This window comes from Durio zibethinus, chromosome 20 (assembly GCF_047325235.1).
Source record: "Durio zibethinus cultivar Kanyao isolate XHJ-2024 chromosome 20, ASM4732523v1, whole genome shotgun sequence".
Lineage (NCBI taxonomy): Eukaryota > Viridiplantae > Streptophyta > Magnoliopsida > Malvales > Malvaceae > Durio > Durio zibethinus.
Window position 1 is genome coordinate 24,304,841 of NC_143181.1, and position 18,441 is coordinate 24,323,281.

The 18,441-nt window shown below is 30.9% G+C and overlaps 1 protein-coding gene and 1 non-coding gene across 4 annotated transcripts; both read left to right on the forward strand.

The window, feature by feature from the left end:
- The first annotated feature begins 467 nt into the window (after positions 1 to 467).
- On the forward strand, positions 468 to 575 carry LOC149513199 (small nucleolar RNA R71). Its single transcript, XR_016330996.1, has one exon. It is a non-coding gene; the product is annotated as a small nucleolar RNA R71 (small nucleolar RNA).
- Positions 576 to 4,347: 3,772 nt separating this feature from the next.
- LOC111315798 (MICOS complex subunit MIC10) lies at positions 4,348 to 8,363 on the forward strand. Of its 3 annotated transcripts, none has more exons than XM_022917814.2 (3): positions 4,348 to 4,756; positions 5,734 to 5,876; positions 7,942 to 8,363. In XM_022917814.2, the coding sequence occupies exons 1-3, from the start codon at positions 4,621 to 4,623 to the stop codon at positions 7,954 to 7,956; spliced, it is 294 nt and encodes a 97-aa protein (XP_022773549.1). In that variant the 5' UTR covers positions 4,348 to 4,620; the 3' UTR covers positions 7,957 to 8,363. The 3 variants fall into 3 exon arrangements, with proteins under 3 accessions (XP_022773549.1, XP_022773548.1, XP_022773550.1); XM_022917813.2 differs by having other exon boundaries at positions 4,353 to 4,792; XM_022917815.2 differs by having other exon boundaries at positions 4,382 to 4,753.
- Positions 8,364 to 18,441: the final 10,078 nt, after the last annotated feature.

The following is an 18,441-nucleotide window of genomic DNA, read 5'->3' on the forward strand; positions in this document are numbered from 1 at the left end:
TTGGTTTCAAGAAAAGTTTGGGTGGTTTCACCATCCAAGATTGTAGGTATTGTTATAGAGATTGTTATTTGGTTTGATTTGTTAAATGTATTAGATGGTTCTACCCTAAATTGGCATCTTTTTAAGGAATGAGGTCCTTCACATATATTATAGGAGATAAAAGGGCTTTATATAGTATTCACATAGTTGGCTTGGGATTAATTTCCTAAGGCTTCAATATTTTTATTAAGGGTGGCTAGTTGGGAGTTGATAGAAGTAATAGCATCAACCTTAAATAAACCAGCAGACTTTTTGCTAACCTTTCTTTCCATGCCCCACTAGTAATTATTAATAGCCATCTCTTCAACAAGTTCATTTACTTCCTTATGAGTTTTACTTATAATAGCCCCTCCAGCAGCTGAATTTAAAGTGTTTTCATAGGTGGTGTAAGACTATTTTAAAAGATTTAGATCTGGAGCCACTATGATAGTCCATGATGTGGGCATTTTCCTAACAACTCCTTAAATCTCTCCCATCCATTATACAAAGTTTCACCATCAAATTGCAGAAAAAGTGGTGATCTCATTCCTTAGCTTTGTTGTCTTTGCTGGTGGGAAAAATTTTTCTAAAAACTTTTGGACCAAGTCATCTTAAGTTGTGATTGAACTAGGGGATAAAAAAGACAACCAACTTTTCATCTTGTCCTTAAAAGAAAAAGAAAATAATTTTAGTCTAATAGCTTCATCAGAAACACCATTATAGTGAAAAGTGTCACATAATTCAAGAAAGTTAGAAATGTGGAGATTTGGATCATCGCTTGCTAACCCTCTAAACTATACAAAAGTTTGGACCATTTGTATGATTGAAAGCTTTTATCTCAAAGTTGTTGGCTTGAATAGCTAGCCTTCTAATAGATTATTGAAAACAATCTTCATTAGGAACTGCATAGTCTTTTAAAATTCTTTGCCCTTTATTAGTTACATTACCCATTGAAGATAGTGCAAGTGGTGTCGATTGCTTTTTCCTTCTTCATCAAAAGGTTTTTTCAATTTTTTGATCAACAGGAGCTAAGTTAACACTTTTAAATCTATGAATACAAACAAAAAAAGATCAAAGAAAAGTAAATAAATAAAAAAAAGAGTTAGATTATAAAAGATTAGAAATTCTTTATTGATATTGTGAATACCACTATAATCCTCAACAACAGTGCCAAAAACTTGATTGCTGCTTTTTGTATATAACCTACAAGTGCACATATCAAGTAATAAAGTGGAGTATTCTAGTCTCATTTTCTTAGGGATTATAGAATGTATTGTTGAGTTGCTCATAAGTACCAAAGGCCAAACCCAATAGATTGTATCTAAATAAATGGGATTTCAAGGTTTGGTTGCAGGGAAAGATAAAGATTAAAGGTGATGTGTAAGCATGATCTTAACTTCACCAACTATCATTTGGGAAGTAAAAGACTAATGCCAAAATCTAAATCTAATAAAACAATATTTAAAAGATCACAAAGTAAAGAAATTAGAGTAGGCCGAATGCTTAAAGAAATCTTGAAACAAAGATTACATGAAAATGAATTTAAAGAACAAGAAAATAAGTGTAGGCCAAATCTTGCAAGAATTTTAAAAAAAGCTTCGATTGATCTTGAAAATAAAAATAAGGCTTGCCAAATTTAAAGAAAAGAAAAATAAGAATTGAAACTTAAAAACAAGAAAAGAAAGAACTTGAAAATAATGCTTCTTGAATTAAAAGAATTAAAAAAAAAAAAAAACAAAAGCTTTTTGGTTATTAGCAAATCTATCACCTAAACCAATAACTCACCTAAAGAACTAAAGAAAAGAAAGAATAGAGGAGAAGTGAGGGATGATGAAAATGAGTGAATAGCCTCCCTATTTATAGTGGAGGGTTCGGCCAAGGGGAGATAGGCTTCACAAGAGTTTGTTTTCAATTCAAATACAATTAGATAAGCTTAATCTTGATCTCTAAAGCTTCATGGCTGAATGAAACTCTACATGGTTGAATGTTCTTGGATGGATGGTCTTTTAGTGGTTCAATCATGACACTTGCTTTCATCTTAATCAAATCTTTAATAATCTCTTTCATTAGATGTTACAAAAACAAGTTCACTAAACATGACCTAATATAAGAATACACTATAGTAGTTCACATAGTATCTATAGCTACATTTTCATGTGATAGTTGTATAAATGATCCTTTGACTTGAGATTATTTATGATCTTATATGATGAATATTATACTTTGACTTTACTTATAGTTCTAACCAAGAATGCTCCAGTCGAGCATTGTTGTGTATAACATGAGACATATGAAAATGCATGAAGTAATCAAGATGGGATTCATCACCTTGTGTGATCAAAAGAGAATCTCTACTAATCTTGATTGAATGAACTTGAGAAATCTTTTACCAAAGTAAAATAAGAGTTTAGAATTATTTTAAAGCTTATTTGTGAGTTAATGTCAAGGACAAGACTAAACATGGTTAAACAAGATTGAGTAGATATTAAACCATACTCAATGTCCAAATTGAGATAGTATGTGATGAAAGAATATTAATTATACACTAAAACCATTCATGGATAGGTTGTCAAATCATATTGACTTTTCTCTAGCAATTGGGGATCATGGCAATAAAAGTAGCTTTGACCATGATCTATAACCTAAGATTGGCTAATTAAAGTGTTGGTGATGAAGGCAAAAAGTTTGTTTCATCCATAACCGAATATTAAGGCTTACAATGCTTATGTTTATTACCAACATGCTAAAGAACCTAATAGGTCACAAATAATAGGACAATTCTGAAAGATTAAGATTGGGATAAATTAAGTTGAACTTAATTTGATTTTAGAATGACCAAAAATAGTGGAAATAAAAACAAGAGAAAAAGTTTCTCTTGTTTGGTACATTGGCTAGCATAAAGTTAATTGTGAAAAATCACATTCTAAACATTAAACCTAATGTGGCCAAATGCTTCCCCTATAAAAGGAACATCTAGCCGCCCCTTCTTGTAACCAACAAAGTATCTACTAGAGCAAAAAATAAAAAAAAAAAAAAACTAAGAGAAAGAAGTTTCACTTAAGAAAATATAAGAAGTCTTGTAAACACTTACTAACTAGAGTGTGGCTTTGAGTTCTATCAAACTTTAGAGAAAGTTCTTTCACAAGAGTTCGTATGGATCACCATTAAAAGTTGAACACTTGGGCAGCTTCTTGGCTTGAAATCTATTTGAAAGGTCATTAATTGAACCAAGAGATTTTCAGCATTCAAGGTAACACCCTTAGTCGAAACTATGCATACTTGTATATATTTGTTATTTGTATAATCTTATTGATTGATCTTGGCTTTAGGAAATTAAATTTTTTTAAAAGTTTGCTACTTTAACTATATATAATGATGCATAATTCCCCACACTCTAAGCTTGTAAAAACAAATTCGATGAACTCTTATTTGGTGCAAAGTGAAATCAGCACAAGAGGTTATATTCTATTAGCTAAAACTAATTATTGTGTTTGTATAATCTTGTTGATTGATTTTGATTTTAGAGAGTTGAAAAAATTTTAAAATTCATATGCTAATACTTTGTATAATGATACACAAATGCCTTCAGGATGTTCCAAGTTTTCCTATTTATTTTCTGTCTTGGTTAGTTCTTAGGCAATCTTGAGCATTATTTAGTTTTTACAGTCTTTTTAGATTATAACCAAACCTCTATATTTCTTAGGTGAATTTTTTAGAGTAGTGAGTTTTTTTTAAGTTATGTATCCTTAATTAAAAGTCTTAAGGTGATGTTTTTGTATCTTTTGGATCATAATATAAGTGGTGAACTTTCTCATTCAAAAAAAGAGCCATTCCTTTTATTAACATTTTTTGTGAGTCATTTAGTTTGTATTTCTTGTTAATTTTCTATTTCAAACAACCTTGAAACACTTAAACACTTTGTGGATAATAATAATGATAAAGAATTAATTAGGATTTTTATTGAAAAAATAAGTATACACGCATCCATTATTGCAACGAGGTTAACAAACATTAAGATTATGGATCATGTTACTTATTGGATTAGCTTAATTTCAAGTTTGGATTGAATTCTCACAAAGTAATTTATTTAAGGATTCAATTATTTAAAAAAATTTTGTCCACTAAATAAGGGATAAAAGATGGGAAATGAGATGGTGAGATTTTACCTTCCACTTTACATATCTTTCTAAACCTTTTTAATCACTAGACAAACAAGCTAAAGACTCAATATTTAAAGTTTAAATAGAAGTTAGGTTCTCTATTGAGGTTTTCTATATATTACAAGGGCTTTCGACATGCTTAACCTTTTCTTAAACAAAGAGAGACAAACAAGGTATGAATGCCATTTAGCCCAAACATAAATCTGAAGGCCCATATTTCACAGCCCAACATATGGAACCCTACATCCGAACGGAAAAGGTGTGAAGACGGAAAAATCTTCCTCACAAAATCAATCAGAAAATCGTTACCTATCCTGGAAGCATCGCAGCAGATTAGCAAAGAAGAAAAATCAGACAAAGACGAAACAAATCGAGGCAACAATACGAAGAAAGAACCACAGTAATAGTAGTACAAAAAAAAAAAAAAGGAAAAAACTAGGAAATGGCGGAGAACAAGGAATCGGTACCGGCAAAGTATGACGTTAACGCAAAATGGAACGCCTGCCTCGATCTGACTGTCCGCCGCTTCGTTTACTCATCCTTGGCTGGCGCTTTTGGCGGCCTCCTTTTCTTCAGTTGTCTCTCTTCCCCCAAATTTATCATTTTATTTTCTTGTAAGATATTGTTTTTGAAATGCTCGATTGCATCCTACCTAGTAAGTAGAATTTGGCATTTTTTTAGTTAAGTGCTCGATTGGGTTTTAGGATCTGTGGTAGTTAATGATTGCACATTGGCCTACACATATTGTTTTCTGATTTTGGTTGCTGCCATTTCCCAATGTTTTTTGTTTCAGTACCGATTAGATGTGATGCCGCATTTATATGATAATGTCAGAACATGGATTGAACTAAGTCTATTTTGAATGCTAAAATTCTTGTAATTGTTTCATTAGAATATTTTCAGTGCCGTTTTGCACCTGCAACATGGCCTATGTCCTGGTAGTGCTTGCTTTTCAAGTTTTAAATGCACATGCCCCACATTCTTAGATACTTTAGTATCCATTTAATTGGCAACATTTTAGACTAAGTGGCTTGCTTAAGGAGCAATGTATGAGTGACAATACCTTATCATATCATGCTCTTGTCTTAAGATATTCGAGCAGTGCTCACATTCCTGCATGTTTGTTTTATTCACCTACTTATATTCAAACACCAAAACTAGCTCCTTTTTACCACTGTTGTAGATTGCCTAGAATTGATGAACTTGATTAAGGCTTTGCTTTGCGGGAGGATGGAAAGCAAAAGGTTTTTAATTTGATGCCTCAACCACCTTTCTCTTTTGTAGGTTAACCAGTGAGTTAAAACTTCTCAATCATTCCTATAAAGTAAAGCCTAAATTGTTAAAGTGATAATGCATTTGAATTTTTAATGGATGTTTTTCTATGTTGTAGACAGAGTACTGAGTTCTTCCCTTTTGAATTGCATTGAATTTTTATAGTAGTCTTCTAACCAAGCATTGTTAGTTCTGTACCTTTCCATCTTTGTGCTTTTTTTTTTTTTTCTTTTCTTCCTTCCTTGAATTCATAATATTGATGGATTTTGATTTGTCATACCAGGGAGTCCAGTGACTCGATGGGTGTCTGTAGCTTTTGGTGCTGGGATTGGAATTGGATCTGCATACACAGATTGTTCTCATATTTTTTATGAATATCCTGCAAAGTTGGCTCCTCCTAAACTTGATGATGCTCCTGTTCCCCAGGTAGGACTAATGTTTTATTCAACAATGAGTTTAATCTTTCTGGATGCCTTCCTTTCCTAGGTTGCACATTCATGTTTTAGTTGTTTTTGTGGTTATCCTTTGTCTATGCAAATATTAAAATTTTCTTAAACCTGTTAACTGTTATTGAAAAGTGCCAAATGGGTGTATGTGCATCACGGTGATTCTGGTTTAGGTTATGATATGAATGCCCGATAACCTGTTTAGGATCAGCAACTTCAACACCCATATTCAACTAACTCTATTAGAGCCTTATAGGATTCATCAACCTTAATCCAATAATTGGTGACGATGAGTATATTTTATCCTAAGATAATTTCAGATAACAATAACTAGAATTAAAAAAAAATGATATATTTTATTAAGGGATAGTGTGGCACCGATGGATCAAATTTAGTCATTGAGGCATATTTCAATTAATGAACTATTGAGCTTGGCTTGTATAATTGTTTAAAATATCAGAATCCATTTAGGTATGAATTATTTTTCACCAAGGGTATGGCCTATTCATAGGCCCTTGACATTTGCTTAGCCCTTGTAAATAAAAGATAATGATCAATATGGAGATACACTGAATGGGTTGTAAAGAATTTTATGGAGAGAAGAGCTCTACCGCTCACCTTTTTATGCAAAAATATATGATTGATCATATCACTTATATTTGAATAGGAACTGAAAGCTTCCTTTATAAATTATTGCCTAGTTAGGCCAAGAATGTTGTGTGACTGCTGAAAGGGATTTGTAAATACTAAGTTCAAAAAGTGGGGAAAAAAAAAAAGAAAAAGCTTGAGCACTATGACTCTTTGGTGCTTATTTTTGAATTCCACTGAGTTCTTGGTTCTAAATCTATTGGGGAGAGAATGATTTTAAGTTTGTCTTAATAGTTCACTAAATAGTGGTTGACATGAACTCCAATATTAGGGTACTAGGTGATCCTAAGAGCAGCTATGATTTATGTAGTTCAAGTTTATCTGACCAGGATAATTTAGATTTTTGGCTCAACTCCTCTTCTTTGTGGCCTTTGCTGGCACTATCTCTGCATATAGTCTTACTTCTAGCTGGATCTTGCTGTAAACTGCTAAGCCAATATGTTTTATTATTAGTACTTTGCATTTGAACATGTATTCATTAATAGGAAGGGAGGAAGAGATAAAGAATATCTCTTAGGGTCAAACACATAATATTTCAATATTGGAAGCTGGATTTTTTTTGGTATACGGAAAAGTTGGAATGTATCAGTTTTGTCCCAATTTGTGACAAGAAATTTTCTCTACTATGCATGTGAGCTGTTTGAGTAGAGTCTTTTGGTTATTGCAACTGGCATAAAGGCATTGACATAGAAAAGAGACGGGAAAATATCTTTAAGTCAATTACCAACCCAGTATTTATACCTTATATTATTGAAACATTGAAAAGTGTAGGGTACTCTCCTTTCTTGCCTCTCTTTCTCTATCTCTCTCTTGGCCCCCCTTTCTTGCTGTCCAACAAATATTTTAGCCATCTCTCTGGTGCATATCTTTTCAATCTTATCTATCTTTAATAACTACTGTGGACTGAAACAACCACTATATATTATTAGACAACTGGGAAGTTAGATATGGTACTCCAAAAAGATGAAATTTCCCAGAATATTAACAAATTGAACTAAATGAAATTTGCTTAGAAAATCTTAAAGTTTTATGAAAAGCATTTAAATGGAAAAGCTTTCTACTTTACCAAATCTGCTGCGGCCAAGGAAAAAAAATCTAGTGACTGTGCCCAAGCATTGACAATTTCTCAGGTCACAATGGCCAGTTGGTTATTGACTCCCAGTCTCTCAGATGATGATTGTGTAGGGCCTTGGCAGTTTAAGTGCTATTTATGTCCTGAGTAAATGAAGTTGTCAAATTTTCTCACACTTTTAGTAGCAGCCTATTAATGTTGGCTACTTAAAAATCAGCGCATGAAAGATGTTTGTCAAATTTAATTTATGTGAATAGTACTACACTTAATATGTGTTTTAAGAATCTCTATAAGCAAGTTCATTTAGTTCTCTTTCTGTTTCCAGGAGCGACAGGAGTGAGCTGATGTTGTTGAAGTTCCTGAAAGTTGATAGGTTTAAATTCAGAATTTTCATAAGTTAATATTGTTAGTCTTTTCCCCATCAATGTCTTTTGAATTTGTAGTACAAACATTGTTGTTGGTGGGTATACAATTAACATGATGCCCCAAAAATTTAGTATGAATCCTGTTGTCTTTTCCTCTGCAGTTCTATCATGAGTAAACAAAATTTGGCGGGGAAAATGGAAATAATTCCTTCTGTTGCAGGCTTAAATTTTGTGTGATTATTGTTACGAGTTGCACTTGTTTAGTCTGCTGAGTGCTGATATGTAGAGATACATTTCAGCTTCCTCATGGCTTAGGAAAATTAAGGATGTATGTGCAGGTTCTACTCTGTATCTGTTTATCTTTTATTTTTTTCTTCTCACAGCCCTCTATCTATAAACTGCTTTATCATTTTAGTACAGGACAACACATGTAGAGCTGTCGGTTGTGGCTAAACTTTGGGTAGACTGAGTAAAATGGAGTTTTGACCTGGGTACAATACATAAGGTTTTAGAGAATCTAGATTAGCTTATGTTTGCAAATTGGGAGGGGAAGAAGTAAAAATGGAAGTTTTAGAGGGTTATGGATGAATGCAATTATCACTCCAAAAATGACATCCTTTTTTTAAACTGTTGCTGAAACAGAGAATGTTCCATCCCATCCCATTTTTTCTTTTCCTTTCCTGAAATAGAGCAAGCTTAGTGTCGTGGCCTAGTGAGGAGTAATGAATTTCACGTGGAACAAAACCTTGAGGCCTAACAATGTCAAAACAGACAATATATCACAAATCAGAATGGATTTTGACATTTGGCATCAGAGTTGACTTTGGGGTACTAACCACGTGCCATTGAGGATAGTGGACTCTCGTTAGAGCTGGAGAAGATGTCATTGTCTTAGAGAGGAGCCATAAACTCACATCGGTTTTGTACTAGATTTGGTCTTAAGATATAAGTTTTCACACTAAGATTCTTTTGTGAAATTAAACCCTGAGATGCAACAGGGTTAAAGGGCATAATATTTCAAAAGTTTGTGACACTTAGCCTGAGCAGTGAGAACCCAAATTGTGGTCAATTTTCTTTGCAAATGTAAGAAGCTAAGATTAAACCTCTTTTCATGTTTAAGTTAGGCCTAACTTGTGGAAAGAAAAGAAGAAAAAGATCATTTTAAAGCAACCTGTCCATAACAGCGGATATTGTTTCTTGCTTTGTCATCCTTGTGGGGTGTATTAATATTTTTATTTTCGAAAAAAGGTATTTTTAATCTTTTTCCTTAAATAGGTTCTTAAAGGCCATGCCAATAACGTATCATCATCACTACATGACCAGATTGTCTATGTGGCAGTTGAGTTAATTTTTTTACCTCTTCAATTTTTATTCTCTTGCAGTTTTTGTTTTTTTTTTTTTTTTTACCATTCCACCGCTTCACTCTTCTATTAACCTTTTTTTAAAATCTTTTTGTACAGTGCTAAAATAATTTGAAGTTCTTTTATTACCAATATATTTTTACCCACGTCCAAAAGATGCCAAATTATCATTTGAAATTCTCGCTAAGAAACACGAACTGAAAGTGACTTCACATTGAATGCAATATTTCTGTTCCTTTGTTTACACGAACCCTATCACGATACCTTGATACTTCATTCGTTGTGTAATTTATCCTTAAAGCATGGGTGTTTTTGTTGGATGTCAAGAAGGTAAACTTGAACATGAGTGGGATGCGTAGAAACTTGAATTTTAATGGAACTTGATTTTGCAAAACATCTTAAATTTGGATGGATTTTACGAAGAAGTGGGCATTGCTATTTCATGTTTAATATAATGTCCTAAAGATATGTGAGTTGAAATTAATGATTGTTTGGTCGATGAGGGAGGAGATTTTGACTTTTGAGATAGTTTTATAAGGGTTTTTTTTTTCTGTTTTTTTAATTGTTTGTTGTGAGAGGTCAGGGACAATGAAAATTACAAGCTTTTCAACATTGGAAGGCGAAGGGAATGATTGTTCATGGAAACAAAGGAAAGATAAAAGTGAGGCATGATGAGGAACTTTGTTTTTTATTCATGCAACTAGTTTAGATTTGGATTTTTTTTTTCTTTTTGTCTAACCTTATCATACCAATCAATTTGTTTTTTTCAGTTTCCACCGTTAATATTGGATTTGACGATATTGTTCATTAAAAGAAAAGAAAAACATATGGATTTAGAGTTTAATTTAATTTAGAAGCTTTTCAATATTGGAAGGCGAAGGGAATGATTCTTCATGGAGACAAAGGAAAGATAAAAGTGAGGCATAATGAGTAACTTTGCTTTTTATTCTTGCAACTAGTTTAGATTTGGATTTTTTTTTTGTCTAACCTTATCATACCAGTCAATTTGTTTTTTTTCAGTTTCCACCGTTAATATTGGATCTGACGATATTGTTCATTAAAAGACAAGAAAAAATATGGATTTAGAGTTTAATTAAATTAGTTTATGTAATCACTATTAAAAGATGGCGTTCAAGAAATTTGTTATTTGAATTTTAGTACTTATAACCATTCTCTTATCCCATATTGCAGTTTATATATAGATATATATATATATATATATATATATATAAAGCATATAAAGCATATAAGAAAGCAAGAAAAAAAAAAGGAAATGCTAATTCGTTGGCAATTTAAGCACTTAGACAAGACATGGAATTTACACTACCCTCGATGAAAGGGAAAAAGAAAGGAAGAAATGATGTGGAAGGAAAAATTACCTTCTTTTTTTTATTGATTAGGTAGGAGAGATATAAGAAAAGGAAAGAAAATGACTAGATTTCAACTTTTCTCTTTTTTTCAAATCTAATCCTTCCAAATGTAGGAGGAAAATACTCATTTAACTTAAGTTAATAATTTTATTGACAATTTTACTCTTAATCTCTTTTTTTTCCTCTATTTTCGTTTCATGCCAAACACAATGATGAAAAAATAACTTTCCTTTGTCACTTTTTGCCACTTTTTTTCACTTTCTTGCCTACTTACCAAACAATAGTGTTAGAAAATTTCCCAAACTAAGTATTAAGAAATCTTAATTCTTGAATAGGAGCATTTTTATTTTTATTTTCCAAAATAAGATATTTTTTACAAATGAAGACAAGCCACCTCAACTCTTAACTTCACCTCTATCTTGGTTTTCACCTTCATTTTTTTTCTATCTCTCGTAAAAATTATGCTTTCTTTTTTTGTTTGAGTGGAACAAGTAACAACTTATCACTTTTTATCCTCATTCTTTTTCTTCTTGCAACCACCATTTCCAAGTTTCCCTATATTTGTTGAACACCCAAAAGCTCCCTTTTTTTTTTCTTCCTTTAAAATTAACAATATTGTAATAACAAAAACATAATAGAACGATCTTTCCTTTTTTTTTTCTTGTTATATCTAGATCTCTTTAATTTGTTTTTACAAACATGGGTTCCATTTCTTTTGCCAATGATCAAACCATGAAGATATTTGCTTCTTCAAATTCTTTTATTCTTTTTAAGCAACCCTGCATTATCTCCTAATACCATCATTCTCGTAAAGTAATACCTTCTATATATCTCTTCAAGAAAAGCTCTTTTTGTCGTGTTTCTAGACTCCTGGCCAACTCTATTACTGTAACCCTCATTTTTCTTTTCTTATTCTTTTTGGGTTTTTTTTGTGAAAAAAATATTGTTTTTTATATGGGTTTTCGTGATTCTCGTTTGGTTTTTTTTTTTTAGTCAAGAAACGAAAATTATACCATGGGTGACTTTATAATAAAGAAAAAAAAAAGAATTTACATGTTGTCAAAACTACAAGTGTGGAAGGTAAAATGAGGACTTAAAAAGTGTGAGCTAGAAAAACATTATTAGCATAAAAGATATAGGTAAATTGGTGCAATTTAAGAAACAAGAATACAAGGTTCTTCATCAAGCTACAATGCGAAGAAAGCAATTTAATAAATTTTTAAGAACTAAAACATGATAATGGGGTTTAATTAAAAAGGAATATGAAATAATAGTGCTTCAGGAATTTTTAGATTGAGCTTTTCACTAGTAGAGGTAATGGAAATAGGAAAAAGGTATTAGATAGAATACCAGGTATTATTTCTATAAATGTCAATTGGAAATTGATTGCAACAATTACTGAATAAGAAACTATTAAGGCTATATTTTGAATTAAGGATTTTAAAGACATCTAGGCCAAATAAATTCAATGATTTTTTTATCAAAAATTTTTGGGAACTATTAAGGATGATGTGATAAGGGTGTTAAAGAGTTTTTTTTTCTTTCATTTAAGAAAAATGTTAAAGGAACTGAATGGTATTGATATAGCACTTATTCATATGGTGAAGGGGCCTAAAAATGTGTTTAGCTTTAGACCAATAATCTTGTGTAACTATAGTTATAAGATCATATCCAAAGTTATGGTTACTAGGCTAAAACCTTTTTTGAGATATATCATTCTTGAGAATTAAAGTGTTTTTTATGGAAATGAGGGAAATATATAATCATATTTTTATTGCACAAGAAGCTTTTCATCATATGAAACTAAAAAAAAAGGGAAAATAATTTGAGATGGCTATGAAGATTAACATGAGCAAGGATGATCAGGTGGACTTAGGGGTTTCTTCAAGCTATTCTATTAAACTTGGAGTTTGACAAGACTTGGATAAATGGATCATAAAATGTGTAAATTTTGTTTCTTAATCTTTGATCATAAATGGTAAGCCTTGTAGAAAGATTTATCTTTCCAAGGGTCTAAAAGACAAGTAAATCCTCTATCTCCCTATCTTTCTTCATAGTAATACATGTCTTGTCTAGTTGATCCATATAGATATTTCAAACAATCAAAGTGCAGATGTTAAACTTAATAGATATGGCTATCTTTTTTTTGTCACATGTTTTTTTTGTTGACTCAATATTTTTTTTGAAGGTTAACACTAAAAATTGCAAGAGAATGTTTAATATGATTCAAAAGTATTGCCAAGCTTATGGACCAAAGATGAACTTGGAGAAGTCAAGTTTAAGTTTCAACAATAATGTGCCACAATAAATAAAAAATAGATCAATGAGTGTATAAGGATTAAAGTAGTTGATAATTGTAAACCTTTTTAGGTGTACAGTCTTTTTAAGAAAAATCAAATAGTGAGATATTGAGGTATATTAAGAACAAGGTTTTTTTTTTTTTTGTTACCAATAAGGACAAAGTCTTGGCAAAGCTTAAGAATCGGAAGGAATAAGAACTTTCTAAGAGAGGTAATGAAGTTTTTATTAAAGCATTTGTTAGTGACATTCCTACTTATTCTATTTCATGTTTAAATTTTCAAAAACACTGTGAGAAAGTAAACTTGTCAAAGAGATAAAGAGGGTAAATTTCATTTTAAAAGTTAGATAGTGTTAACAAAAGCAAAGATGTAAGGGACTATGGGCTTCAAAGATTTAGAATTATTTAACAGGCCTTTGTTGGCAAAACTATGTTGGAGAATGTTAAAGAATCCAAATTCTTTATGGGTAAAGATTTTCAAAAGTTTATATTTTCTATAAAATTCAGTGTTGTTTGTTATAAAAGGGGAAAGAGTTTCATGGGCTAGGTGCAGTATATTGGATATAGAGATTTTTTTAAAAATCACTTTCTATGGTAGGTTGGAGATAGATAGTATAAAAATATGGATCCTACACTTAATGGGTAGAAATTGAACTTTTCAAGATTGAAAGATAGTTTTTTTTTTTTTTTTTGGCTTGAGAAAGTTGTTGAGATTATAAATTTTGAATAAAAGAAATGGGTTGTAGATGGAATTGGGCAATGAATTTATGAAGAGGAGAAAGCGGCCATTGAAAAAATACCTTTAAGCAACCAATGTGATAAAGATGAGATGATATAGGCTCTAGTCAGTAAAGTAATATATTGTTAGGTAAATGTATAAAATATTAAAAAAATATTTAGGAGATGGTACTAGCACAATGAAGGATAATTTGGCCTCATACAAGATATAAAATAATAATAAAAAAATGCATTATATGTTCATAAGCATAAAAAATAAAATAAAAATAAAAACATACAAGTAGTTGAATTCTCCATAAGATCATACTTGTGTTATGACTTATCAATCAAATCATAGAAAACACATGTTAAGATCCATAAAATGAACTCTTAAATGTTGTAATCTAGAGTTAAACAACCCACAAACGTCTTTAAATTTGAAAGCAAAAGCTAAAACCTTAGCCTCCCAAGTATTTGGCCTCTAACTATAATCTACATAGCAACCTTTGCGAAACTTTTACCAAAAAGGGATTACAACTCGTGCTATTAAGTTGTTTATGATGGTTTCAAAAACAAAAAGCCAATCCTATTTTCCAAAAAATTGAGGGTTAAAGGAGAAAGAAGAAAAACAAGAAACTAGATGTCTAGGAGGCTAGTGACAAAACCCTAAATTTCATGTTTTTGTGATTGCACTAGAATTTTACCTTTTTCATGCTTATTTTTTGATAAATTTGATTCATATTTAGGCATGTTTCTTAGCATTTTTGGTAAAATTGCTCCTAAATACACATTATTCTCATGTGTAGGAATAATGAAATTGAGAAATTTTAGATTTTTTATACAAATTTGAAGGATTTTTCGGCCAATATGTGCAAATGACCTAAACTAGTATCAATAGGTTACATTGACATTAAAGGGGTTTTCTAAACTTTTTTTTCTTGATTTTTTTTAGTATCATTTTCATAGTGTTTTTCTAGTAAAATGTAGGCTAAATATATTCATAGAATGTTTGAAATTTTTTGCAAGAAAAAAAATTTAAAAATGCATGTTATTGCTTAGATGTGTATTTATACATGAAAGGATCATGCAAATGCTAGGCATTTTGAGTTGGGATCAAGAAACAATAAAATGATGCTAATATGATACTTTTCAGAGCTATATTTGATCTTTAATTTGATTGCTTGAAATAGCACATGCACATGAAAGAAAAGAAGAATACAAGTTTGTTGAAGAAGCAACAAGCATCAATACTCCAGTCGTGTACCAAAAAAGAGAACGAAGGTTTTAGAAATGCCCAACAACTGAAAATCTTTTTACATTTTTTTATATCTAAGGCTCCTCCACTTTACTTATAAATAAAAGGTAAGAGCCGGCCATTAGAAGAGAGTTAGTTTAGGTTTTATTTTTTTCTTTTTAGTTTTTGCATTTACATTTTCTTAGTTGCCAAACACTCTTTTTTTAGTGCTTTCTCTTTGAATTTCATTGCAAATTTACAATTACTTAGTATTTTTTAATGTTCTTTTAGAATCTTTCAACAAAATTTTCATTTACATTTTTTTTCCAGCTTAAATTTACTGATTTCTTGTTGATGTTCAAAGTAGTTTTTAAATATATCTTTTCTAACATACCTACTATTTTTGGATCATATCTCTATCAAATCTTTATTGTTTTGCTCAAGTTTTTTTCATAGTTTACTAATCCATAGAGCTACAACATAGTTGAATTTTAGATTTAAATTCATAGCACATCTTTTCAGATCAAAGTTGGAAGTCATGCATGAATTTGAGTGACAAGTGCATGATAGACATGATCCATTAACTTGGTATGGATCTTCTTTTATCTTTGATATTCTATTTGCATTCTTTTCCTCTTTAGATATTTAGTTCTACTTGTTTTTTTCCTAAGTTCATGCAATTTATATCAAAATTTATGTGCTATTTGATTAATTTTTGTTGAATATGTTTTGTTTTTCCAGAATCTGCACTTGTTTGGATTTTAAGTTTGTTAGGCTGATTTTGTTGTTCATTCATGCAGTTTTTTTGTTGATTTAGGTAGTAAACTCATAGATCTAAGTTGTTCTAGCTTAGATAGAGTTCCTTTCTGGCACATGATCACATGTTGAATTTTGTTTTTGTTGAATTTTCTTGCATTTCCAATATAGGTCTAAGTTGGATTTAGTTTGTATATACTTTAAGTATTTTCTTGCATGCTTTTTTCAGTGATTTAATTCTTCATTAAGTGCTTCAATTAGTTAATTATTTAGCTTCAATTAAAAAAATTTTTGTTTATCATTAGGAGCCAACGCAAAAAAATCAATTTATAGCTTAAGTTTGTTCTTTATTGTTTCTAGTTTCCCGTATATAATTGTTTGATTTTTCTTTTGTATTTGGTTCAAATTTTTTACTCTTAGATCATGTTTTCATATAGCTTGCTTAATGTTTGTTTAAAACCCCATTCAAGTTTAGGAAGCTTTGCATGTTTAGTTTTAATTACATGTGCCATTTATAGTTTTATTTTGGTTTTATTCATCTAGGTGTCAATTCTAGCTTTAGGTATTATTTTTTATTTCTTCATTTTCACATCATTTTTATCCATGCATTCCATGCTTGATTTTCAATTTTGCATTTTATTTTAGCTTTTACTTATTTTTGCATTTTAGGATTAGTTTTATTATAATTGGTTGCATTTAGATATAGGTTGTTTTCACTTCATTTCAAGGGTTGTCTATTTTAATTTCATAGGCATAATGATATGTATTCATTACTTGTTTCTTTATTTGATTTTAGCTTGTTACTTGCATTTTGAATTTTCATTAATTTTCATATTAGTTTTTTTTATTTGTTAATTTTGCAATAGTTAATTTTTCATGAATATTCTTTGATTAAGCCAACTTTAGTAAAAGTAAGGTGATAATCGGTATTTAGCTTAGGAATTTCTACCTAATTCCTATTTCGACCAAAAAGGTCGCTTTTACTACTTGTTTCGTCTATATACTTACAGATTTCTTATATCAAATTTTTGGCATTGTTGTCGAGGATTAAGATTCAAGAGTTCTAGGTTAATATCAATATTCACTATACTCTTCTATAGATTGTTTCACCCTTAGTGTACTTTTGTTAGGCTAGTTACTAACTTGCCTTATTATTTTTTTTTCTTTAGGTTGTACACAACTAACTTTCTTTGTGTAGATTTTTGTTTATAAATTTTTTTCACATGTGAGATTTCAATACTTACGAGGTAACCAAGCATCATTTGAACTATGTTAAACCTTATTATTTTAATGATTACCTAGTACCATGGCCTAGTGAGAAAAACAATGCCAAAATAAAATCGATCCTTAAAGATTTGACCGAAAAATTTGACTCTATAAAAAATCTAGTAGAGGCCATTAAAGCTAAGTATGATCCCAAACTTACTTGTATTCATAACTTTTCAAGCTAACATGATAATGGTCAAGTGTATAGTAAAGATCACTATGGTGCTAGGTGTCGATATGACTAACAGTTTCAATCTTACTCAAACACCTACACTAGTCAAACTTGGGAAGGTTATTGTAGGACATTAGTTCGAGGCATTTCTTTAGTTCATCATCTAAGTACACCTCGACTTATCCTACCGAGCATTCAGTTCCATAATACCCTTCACCACTCCAATATTCTCCACCATCATTGCAAGTCCCTCAAGTGCCATACTATATATCACCCTACTAATATATTTCTCTATCACAACATAATTAATCTTCACATCACTTTTCATCCACATCATATTCATCACCACCTTCTACATAAGAAAAGAAACCATCCTTAAAGGAGATGTTCATTGAATTGCTCCAAACTTAAAAAAAAATACCAACAAGACTTAGAGGATGCATTAGGAATTCTAGGCAATAAATTCAAAATGCACATGCTTAAATACTTGCCTTTTAGATCCTATGCCTTAGGACCATAGAGTAAAAACCTTATTGGAAGGAGAAAAAAGAGCATACATTAGGGGATCATTTGAGGAGAGGAGGTCCGAGATGGATTGATAATGATGATGAGCCATTGTGATGGAAGTGCCATATTTTGTTAAAGTTGTGGAGGAAAATATAGTAGAGGTAGAAGACATGTTTAGGGCTAAAAAAGTTAACGACGATGGACCATTTAGGGGAGTTGAGACAAAGGATAGCATTCAAGAAGAAATTAAGTTTGATATTCCACTTATGCCATTTTTTGAGTTCTTTGATGATCACTTACCCGACTGTGTGGAGATGTATAAAGTGGACAGATGTGTTGATAAGGCAAGCCTACTATATAGATCACTTGAGCCTTTAGACACATTTTTTTTTAATCTAATATTAAGCTTAAGGATGAGGAGGAAATCATTTGCAAAGAACTTACTTGTCTAATAGCTTCTCCATTTCATTATATTATACTTGAAGCTATAGAGACCTTGTTCTTAGAGCTTTCTCTAGATAGATCATTTATGGAGGAGAAAAAGAATGATATGAATTTTGAAAAAAATGGTTCAATTCCCTAAATTGATTTGTAAGAAAGTTTTAGCAATGCTCTTGATCAATAGGAAAGTGAGCCTCATAGATACATATGTCATTTCTTTTGTTCTTTGACAATCCATTGTATGATGATTTAGAAATACATATGATTAAAAACCCATTTTTTGACATTATTGATGAGACTAGTGAAAAGGATGAGGATGTAATAAAAGAAATTTTGG